Source organism: Trichechus manatus, unplaced genomic scaffold (assembly GCF_000243295.1).
Source record: "Trichechus manatus latirostris isolate Lorelei unplaced genomic scaffold, TriManLat1.0 scaffold00056, whole genome shotgun sequence".
Taxonomy (NCBI): domain Eukaryota; kingdom Metazoa; phylum Chordata; class Mammalia; order Sirenia; family Trichechidae; genus Trichechus; species Trichechus manatus.
Genome location: NW_004443992.1, coordinates 9,318,862 through 9,329,344, shown reverse-complemented (window position 1 = coordinate 9,329,344; position 10,483 = coordinate 9,318,862). Strand labels below are relative to the sequence as shown.

At 41.3% G+C, this 10,483-nt stretch overlaps 1 protein-coding gene across 3 annotated transcripts in view; it reads right to left on the bottom strand.

Annotated features, from left to right (window-relative positions):
* Positions 1–1,046: 1,046 nt before the first annotated feature.
* The window catches only part of CDK15 (cyclin dependent kinase 15), a 103,054-nt gene continuing 93,617 nt past the window's right edge, over positions 1,047–10,483 (bottom strand). Inside the window, exons 13-14 of one of the 3 annotated variants that reach the window (XM_004378230.2) lie at positions 5,325–5,467; positions 1,047–2,660 (exon numbers count right to left, since the gene is read on the bottom strand). In XM_004378230.2, coding sequence (XP_004378287.1) covers positions 5,358–5,467 — 110 coding nt within the window. In that variant the 3' untranslated portion in view covers positions 1,047–2,660; positions 5,325–5,357. Of the gene's footprint in view, positions 2,661–5,315; positions 5,468–10,483 lie in introns of those variants that run through there. The other 2 variants (XM_004378228.2, XM_004378229.1) reach the window with 2 other exon arrangements.

The following is a 10,483-nucleotide window of genomic DNA, read 5'->3' as shown; positions in this document are numbered from 1 at the left end:
CTTCCTGCTGCATCAAAAATAGCATTCCTCGGTGTTCAGTCTGTAGGTCTTTTCTGCAGCCACCCCAAGCAGGGCCAGCCCCTTTGCTGTGAAATCCCTCGACCATCTGGAGGGAGTTACTCTGCCCCTTGGGTTTTCTCTTTTTGTGGCTAGACTCTCCATTCCTTTACCCTTCCTCCTTGCGTCTTGGTCCCCATGCCCTCTATTCCCCTGGTAGCCCTCCTGAGAGCATGCAGCACAGAGTAGGAGTGGGGGTGGATATAGACTTTGGGGCCAGAGAATCTGAGCATCGAGTCCTATTTCTAGTTACTGTCAAGTTGCCGTGCCTTTTTGCTAGTAGTAGAGCGCTTAACTGTTTGCGCCACCCAGGGAGCCTGGCTACTTAGATTTGATTCTCAGTGATCTTCTCTGTGAAATGGGGAATAACCAAACTTATGTCTTAGTCTTGTTAAAAGGCTCAAACAGGGTAATATCTATATACCAACAGGTGCGCAATAAATATTTACTTCAACATGACATTTCTTTTAAAATATGATGTGTTGAATTGAACATTGTAATAGTTTAGATGTGGTCTGATCAGTAAAGAAAACTCCTTATTTCCCTTCTCTGGCACACGATCTTTTTCCTTCATTCATGTAGCCTAAGAGTATTAACATTAGCTTTTGGGAGCAGCCAGCTCATATTATTAATTCATATTGTAATTAAAAGTACCAATTTCCACTAAATCACAGTCTTACTTATGTTGTTGACATTTTAAACCCTATAGTGTAAGACTTTAAATCAGATGAAATTTCATAAGAATAAATGCCATTTTGGCTCATTGCTCCTTAGCTTTCAGCAAGGCCTCAGTGTTTTGAATAATGATCCAGTACATGCGTCAGCTGCCTCTTCAAGACTTGTGTACTCTACAAATTTTATACGCATGTGATTGCTGGGGAAACCCTGGTGCCGTAGTGGTTAAGAGCTACGGCTGCTAACCAAAAGGTCAGCAGTTTAAATCCACCAGGCGCTCCTTGGAAGCCCTATGGGGCAGTTCTACTCTGTCCTGTAGGTTGCTATGAGTCGGAATCGACTCGACGACAATGGGTTTTTTTTTGATGATTGCTGGAAAGATCATAGACATTGGAGTAAAACAGATCTGTATCTTAGCTCTGGCTTACTCCTATGTGGAGGAGTTATTTAACTTCTCTGAGCCTCAGTTCCCTCTACCGTAAAATGGAAGTAATAAGTTAATACTAACAATACTTACTTCAGCGAGTCGTATGAATACGTTTTATATTTTCTCTGATTTTATTCAAGTGATTAATAAAAATATTTGACCAGGATGGGACTCAAGCCTGAACCCTGTGCCACAATACTATCAATTTTTCTCTTGGTGGAATAACCACCATTCTTTAAGCACACGTATCTTCCCCTTCAGCCAGTCCACACTGTTTCATCTTGTCTTCAGGCATATCTGGTCAGGTTTTGTCAATTACTTTAGGAGAACCAAGATATTAAGGTAGATTTCTTTGGACTATCCGTATGAGTTTTTCTTTCTTCCATCTCAGACTCTGGGTGCACAGTTACTACTTTTTAAATTCTCTGTTAAAAAGTTCCTCCTTGTTCTTCTAAAGATATATAAGGTTCTCTGGTTTCCAGGCTACTATATTTCCTGAGTAGATGATCTTTAGACAGACAGTAATACCAGAAGTAATTTGAGTTTCTTTTAGCTTCTTTTAGAAGGAGTCATTGCAGTAAATGGTATACATGTTAGCTGAAGCAGATCTCTCATTTTACTTGAGGACGATGTGTGTGTGTGTGCACGTGTGTGTGTGTGTGCACGTGTGCGTGTGTGTGCACGTGTGCGTGTGTGTGCACGTGTGCGTGTGTGTCTGGTGGCGCAACACAGTTAGAATTACATCTCTGGAACTCTTTGCTCCTGTCTATCCACTCAGCATCTCCACCATCAAATCAGGGCTTAGATTTCTCATCACTTTTGTCATCATCATAGACAATTAGGAATCAGTATAAGGAGAGAGCCTGAAATTCAATTCTAATCAGCAGCTCAATCCAAACTCCTAAAACCCGGCTGGGGTGGGATGAGGGTGTAACTGGGGTTCTGATAATCCTGTTAGTAATGGGAGAAGCGCTCCCTAGGAAATCATAACAAATAGTCTTAAGCAAGTCCTTTTGTTGACAACTTTATCCAAGAAACCATCTCCCCTGGAGATTTTTCTAAACTTTAGACTAATCCTCTCCTTGCCACAGAAGTCTTTTTGTTGTGGGAAATTGTAAGTGAACACAGGAGTGACAGGCTTCTCTGTAAGCACCAGCTCTGCCTCCAAATTCTTTCAACTGGCAGTTTCCCATCTGTCCTATTGGGAAACCGACCTTCTGGCCCAGGGATCCATCAAATGAAGAAATGGATGGAATTATTCAGAAGCCCTGTTTTCAAGCTATCTCAGTCTCTGTCAGATTTTTGGGCCAATCACAGATCCAAAATGTTAAATTCTAGGTGAACGACAATAGCAACAACCTGTACTGTTGCTTTGAACATAATGGTTAAAATATTCCAGGTCCCAGATGATGGCATAAAATCCCTTGTCCAGTGTGTAGTTAGCTTTCAAATTTCTTCATAAGCTGAAGCAAATGAAAACTGAAACAGCAGCAAAGAAGCCCTAGATGTGAATAAAGAATAAACAAGATCAAAATAATGAATAGTATAGTACAGACTGAGTAAGGAAAATCTGTTAAACTTGGTCACAAAGTAATTGATGGAATTCTGTACAGATAAAAAAGATGATGATAAATTGTAACAGAGGTAGCTTCTTGCCCCTGGTAATGACAACTAAGAAAGCTTTAAAAATAATTAAAATCTATCTTCGTGTGTGCAAACTACAGTTGTAACTCACCACAAAACAGGCCAAGCTTTGAAAGATGTGTAAAGTGCCTACTGTAGCACTGGTGCGTGGTACATATACTACCCAGTAAGCTTTAGTTCCTCTCCAGTTCTATGTTGGAAACATCGGTATACATTTTTTTTCATACCTGAAACTGACATTTGAGGATTAATGTCTCAATTTTGAGGCATTGCTGCCAGTTGCCAAGTCCTAATGCCCCAATTTACATTTTGACTCTTCTGAGAAGTGAATATTTTAACATAAATTCAATTTAGTGGAAAAGATTTATAGACCCCAAGTGTCCGTGTGATTATCGCTTTCATTCTCTTTAACTCCAGCACTCCCAGATTTTGCTGATCCCAAGCCATTTATTAAACAGTTTAACTGCTCTAGCTTTTCCCGATCGTGGTTCATCTCCTACGGGTTTTATCTCCTTACATTACTACCAAGGGCCTAGGGATATCATGAGATTACTCCAATAGAGGCTAAATCTGCCTCCTCCCCTCTTCAGTTGCTGGCACAGGCACCAAGCTTGACACACTGTAATTAATTGATTTTCTATTATGACCAATTTATATCTACAGGTAAGAATTCTTCGTGCAAGCCCACCATAGATCAGAGAGAAAGCATTATCCTCCCACCTTCTGACTGCTTAGTGAAACAATTTAACAACAACGAAAGAAATAATAATAATGCTTATTGAGCACCACCATCTAAGACCATTCCATCAGTGTCTTTGATAACCATCATCTTATGGAGGACAAACCCTTCACTTCGTAGAAAAGAGTGGTCCTGTTCTTGTAAGTGTGGCTTTAAAATGGCATAGTTACACAGTAAAAGCTCTGCTCTAGAAAATTAGTTTTCCTTGGGAAACACCAAATTATTGTGTCGCCAATTTTAATTCCAATTGAATATTAACAAAATGCAAACTTTGGTATTTCATAAAATGCCCTGGGAACAGCCATAATTCCAAACTCCTCTCCTCTTCCCACATGTCTAAATATAGTGATCTTAGAAGAGCCAGAAAGCATCTATTTTTGTTGTATATATGCCTTTAAATAGTGACAGTCAAAGATAGAGACCCAAGAGAAAGTGTCGAAGAGCTGACACCTGCCCTGTGAATGAAGTCAGGTGTGAATGTGTAGGGAGTATGCCAGTGGTTACCTTCTAGGCCCCAAAGGTATGATTAGGAAGCATGGCCAAGCAGTGGTTGCCAAAGGGATAGTCAAGCCATAGTGCTTGTTGTTTAGGATATGGCCAGGGTTACCTAAAGGCCTGGCTAGCTGTCTCTGTACATGGGTTCCACCTTGATTACTGTATGTAGATTAATGTCCCCTCCCATCCAGCATGGAAGACCCAGTATGAGAAGAATTCTTGAAACATCTAGGAGTGCCTGTACTATGGTGGCTTTTGGAGTTTTGTCACCTGGCTTCCTGTGCCTGCCAGAAGACCTGCTTTTAGGGAATAGTAGCTTTCAGAAAATCCTCCATAGCACCACTTCCTCCTCAAAATTATCTTGGAAAGCTAGGCTGCCCTAGGCTGGCTGAGAGGACCCATAAGAGCAGCTGCATCTCTGACATATATGATGGCTTCTGCCTCCCCCAACGGGGCCTTGTCGTCCCCAGCACTGACCCGAAATGAGAGGACTTCCTGTGACCAACTGTGCAGAAGGTGTAGCCTGAGAAGCCTGCAGTATTGAAGTCTGGGTTCTCACTGGCCTTTAAAACCACCACCTGGATGGGGCCAAAGACTCTTTGAACGAGATCTTCTCTGGCATCTGGGGGCAGGCCAGGTGGTAACTTGTATCACTAAGGTAAGCAACCATCTGATTTACCTGAGACTGTTCTAATTTTAACAGTGGAAGTCCCACATCCCAAGAAATCCCTCAGTCTTGGGCAAACTGGGAAAGTTGGTTCCCCTACTGATTTTTGTCATAACCACTGACAGAGTGAACTAGCTAGTTAAGGGAGCATAATGTCTGTTCTAATCCTTTATTCCACATGTTTCAGCTGAAGGTCCCACTCAACCCACTGTCAATTCCAACTCATAGCAGCCCTATAGGACAGAGTAGAACTGCCCCACCCGGGTTTCCAAGGAGCACCTAGCGGATTCGAACTGCTGACCTTTTGGTTAGCAGCCGTAGCTCTTAACCACTACACCACCACAGTTTCCGAAGATCCCACAGTGTTCTGTAAATTCTCTCAGGAGCCTTCTCACCCCTCTGGGAGCAGGGGAGACAGGTAGGTGATGCACATTATTATCCTTAAACAGCTCAGGAAATGGAGGCCGGAACAGCTAGGCCACCTGTCCCAGGAGTTGGAGATGAAGAGCCAGACACAGAAGAGAGGAGCTCTGAGTCGGTGAACAATGTCCTTTCCACCTGGCAGCGATTACTTTTCAATCCCATCCACAAGGAGCCTCAATTGTTGGGCCGACACTTGCCTGGAAGGATCCTGGTGATCTCCCCCTTTCTTTTCACCAGCATTTGCTAAACTGGGCTGGGTGGTGACCTTTCCGGTAGGAGGCCAAAAGGTCACACATTTCTGGCTTTAGTCTCACTCCTGAAACTGTAAACAAAGACTCCTCTGTAGGGAGGAAAAGAGAAAAGCACCAACATATTATTTCCTGGGGGCTTTCACAGTGTATTTCTTATGTCTGTTGTAATACGTGTCACTGAGAGAGAAGTCAAAATAAGAGCCAGACTTATTTACCAATAATTTATACTGACTTATGTATAACTGACTCCTTGGCATAATATTAACTCCCTCCGCCATCTGGTTCCAACCCATTTTTGCAACTTTGTCTTCTAGTCTATCTTGTTCTAATCATGCACGATTACTTGTGGTTCTCTCAAACCTTTCCTTCCTCCATGATTTAGCTCATGCTGATCCCTCAGCCAGGAATATCCTCAGTTATATGAGTCAGTTATACATGAGTCAGTATGAATCTACTAATAGTTGTCAAGTGGCTCCTATTCAACTCAATTCAATACATATTTACTGAATGAATACTTGGGCAACACATTATGCTAGGTGTTGAAGATAGTAAAAACAGGAATAGAACTGTGGGAGACACGCATACAAACTAACCAACAAGGGTCAAAAGTGAGGTGCAAACAAAGAATTATGACAATCCCCACCCCATCCCGAAGTCTACTAAGGAACATGGGACAAGCACAGACAAGGTGCCATTTGAGTCTTGAAAGATGACTATGCTCTCTATAGTCCAGGACCTCCAGGGAGGATATTCCTGGCTGAGGGATCAGCATGAGCAAAGGCATGGAGGAAGGAAAGCGTTTGAGAGAACCACAAGTAATCGTGCATGATTAGAACAAGACAGACTAGAAGACAAAGTTGGAAAAATGGGTTGGAACCAGATGGTGGAAGGAGTTAATATTATGCCAAGGAGTCTAGACTTTAGACTTCACGATATTAGGCAATAAGCATAATGCTGGGCTAAATATGTTTTTGAAAGTCTCAAATCCTGTCAACTATAGTAGGCAACCTATTTAAATACTCTGAAGTGCAACTTCTGTAAATTAAAAACAATTTTTTTTTAAAAATATGTATACCGGCTTGGTCCTCAATTCATGTATTTGGTTAGTTCAAATACTGGAAGTGTCCATTTTTATAAATGCCTCTTAGTCCCATTGTTCCTGGGTGCTTACTATACTAAAGCTATGGACCAAGCCCTCCAAAAGCTAACATTTTAAGGGGCTTATCAGGCAAATGGGGATAATAAAATCTTCCTGGCAGATTGCTGTAAGTTTAATGAAGATAATACATGTGAAAACAAAACAAAACACAAAAAGAAACCTTGCATTGTTCCTGAGAAACAATAAGTTCTTAATAAACAGTAACTATTATTAAAAGGAACAGCAACATAATTGAGAAAAACAGCAAGAGGCAGGGGCCTCATTGTCACCAAAGCACATTTATAAAACCTGCTCAGGGCATCCTTCCACTGGGGCATTGCTTTTCTAAGGTTCTCAACCTGAACAAACCTAGGTTGCTCCATGTGTTAAATATTGCACAATGTAACCAAATGAAAAGCTTCTAGCTCTGAAGCACTGACAGTGTAAAATGTCTTCATGATATTGTTTACTGGAAGCTGCTCAAAGCCCAACCGGAGAAATGAACCGGCAATGCCGGCTCTGCCTCACTCTGCGTAAACGTCTGCCTTAGATGCTGTGGGTAATCTGTCGCACTGACTCCTTTGGTTTAAAATTACATATTTGCTAGGCTGGAAAGGGAAGACATCAAGTTGCCTTGCCAAAATAAACAGTGTGTACACTTTAAAGATTACTCTCAAATCAACTCAAGTCCAAATCATCTTGGGAACTTCTCTCAGGGAGAAGCGTCCTCTTGCCTTGGGGACAGTGGCGTGAAGGGTTGGGATTTTCCTAAGGCTTTCTTGCCTCTCGAAAGCAGCAGCTCCCAGACTGATTGAGAGAGAGAGAGAGAGAGAAACATTATCTGGCAGAACAGCGCTGGGAAAGCAACCAGTTAATCAAAAGGATTCCAATCTGGCCGTGGACTGCCACACTCTCCTTCCCAACATATAGAAAAAGAAAAAGAAAGAAAAAAGCAGTGCAGCGACTCTCCAGCAATCTCACGAATGTAAAAGCTTCCACTCTGGTGACTCCTCATTAGCTTACTGAATCTGACAGCATAATTATTGCAGCTGCTTCTCGCTTAGAATAAATAAATACGAAAGCGGGTGTTTAAAAATTTTTTGAGAAGACGAATTCAGTCATCTAGACAGTAGGACAAATTTATTTAAAACTTTTAGATTCTTAACGTATTTAGATCATTTCAAGAACAAGATAATGAGATAGTTGTCTTTCAGTCTGATTGAGTTTCTAAGCTCGTTTGGCTGTTGGCAGTCACCCCTTTCAAACTTTGCTTTAACTTTCCTTCCTTTAGAAATCTGATCCTGGTGTCTCCATTTACTCCTCCTGGGCTGATAACCTGGTGAAGGCTTGGTGCACTGGAGTGCAGAAAGTGACCTAATGGGATTGAGGAACTAAATAACCTTTCACAGGAAACAAGATAATCAAACCTCTTACTTGCCTGTAATGGCTAAAAGGGAAAGCACAAGTTAAAAAAGAAAGGCTGGAAATCAAACTGTCATTCCAAAATGTCTGGTAATTTCCCTTGTCACATGGTCTTTGTGCTACTCTCACACCATCGATCCACCAGTCAGAGAGCTTAGTGCATTGAATTATTCAGAGTGCACACATCCTCGTGATTACGCGGTCATTTTAGCTCATGTGTATGTATATAGACTTCATAGCTTCAAAGCCCAAAGGATCACACAGCACTTCAAATCAAAGTTGCTAACTAACACAGAGTGCACTTAAAACTCTGACTAGGGGCACAGCACATATGCATTTCCGATTAAAGCAGATGATCTTTCCTTTTAAAATTAATTAGTGCCTATTTATCTTTTCTTCTCGCTCCTGCCCTTCGCTCTCCCAGGACTGCATTCAGATGAACGTTTGCATTCAGTGAGTTAAGAGCTTCATCAAATAAACAGTCTGTCAATCTGGGGTGAAGGAAACTAGTATTAACTCATTGTGCAGATGGAGAAACTGAGGCTTACAAAGGCAAATAATGCACGTTAAGTTGGAAACAGAAGAAAACTCAGGTCCTTTAACTCCCAACCCAGAGCTCGGACCCTCTGTACCATTTTTCTCACTTTATTTTTTTTTTTAACTGTAAAGATAATATAACACCAACATTAAAGAAAACTTTGAAAAAGGAAAAGAAATCATCCATCATCCCCCTATGGTAGAAGAGTATTTTTATTTTTGTAAGCTAAATTTCAGTTTTGTTCACATGCATAACATTTTCACAGGTACACTATTATATGCAATTTTGAATTCTATTTTCTTTTAGCTCATGTCATAGCATAAACGTTTCCCTATTATGAAATGGCAGCTACTCTTATTATTACCTGGCTGTCAGTGACTCATCTATATAATGAGAATATGGAATAGCTAATCTCTAAAATCCTTTTCCACTATTAGAGGCTCAAATGCTTTCCTGTATGGTTTATCTTTATTTGGCAGTTCTTTTGGCCCATGAGGCTAACAAATTTAACTAACTTAAGGGCTTGGTAGAGTTGGGGAACTTGCTTTACCAGACTTCTAGCAACATAGCTCTATGCAACACCACAATCATCTCTCAACTTAATGTATGGGAATGCGTTGAGGACAACTTTGAACATAGAAGGTAAAGAATTATGTTATGGAGGATGCTTCCTAACTTGCTTCTCACTGACTAGTACTGATTAATAGAGGATTTAAAAGGTGGAGCGAGTGGCCTTAGTTAGATTACAAACTCCTGTAATCAGCACAGGGTCAAGAGAACTGGCTCAGAATCTCCCTTCCCTCTTCTCCATCAACCCCTAACCCCTGAAAACCAGCCTTGTGGAATGACAAAATTCTGAATAAACTTTAAATACACCAAACGAAAACCAATCCAGTTGCCGTCGAGTTGTTGAGTTGCTTCTGACTCATGACAACCCACGTGTTGCAGAGTAGAACTGCAACTCTATAGGATTTTCAAGGCTGTGACCTTTCAGAAGCAGATCACCAGGACTTTCTTCTGAGGTGCCTCTGGGCGGGTTCGAACAGCCAAACTTTCATTTAGTAGTGGAACACTTAACCATTTGCTCCACCCGGGGACACACTTTAATAGACTAGACAATAAAAGCAATAAACAAAATAGATTTGAAATCCTGAGGAAGCATACAAAGAACTAGACTAAGTTTCATTAGTACATGTTAAAGAATGTTTAAATTGTTGCAAGAAGACATAATGATAAAAACTACCATGGTATATGTGTCAGCAGTGTGCCATTGTTATTAAAAAGAAGACAACTTTCAGAATGATGTTAGACAGTATCAGGTGGAAGATGACATTCCTCTGCTTGGAATGTTCTTTCTCCCTTACCGTCTAGATCCCATCATCTTTCCAGACCCACTCACAAAGGCATCCTCCGTCTCCCAGCTGGAGTTAATTTTGCCTCTTTTGAGCGCCCAGAGTACTTCATATGTATTTACTTGAGCTGCAGCTGTTTATTTGCTTGTCTCATTTCCTTAAGGACTGTAAGCTCTTTGAAGACAAGGTCCATGGCTAATTCATTTTTGTGTCCCTCACAATATCACACCCAATAGACACTCAGTAAATATTCAATGAACGACCAGACCAGCCAAACCTGTTGCCATCTAGTCAGTTCTGACTCATAGTGACCCTACGGGGCAGAGTAAAACTGCCCCGTATGGTTTCCAAGGAGTGGCTGGTGGATTCAAACTGCCGACTTTTCTGTTAGCAGCCAAGCTTTTAATCACTGTGCCATGAGGGTATTCTCCCACTGTGGTAGAAATCTGAGTCTATGCTGGGTGATTCAACAGGATGCAGAAATTATCGAACAATATCATTAATACCACAAGCAAGTAAAATTTTGCTGACGATAATTAAAAAATGGTTGCAGCAGTACATCGACAGGGACTGCCAGAAATTCAAGCCAGATTAAGAAGAGGATGTGGAATGAGGGATATCATTGCTGATGTCAGATGGATCTTGGCTGAAAGCA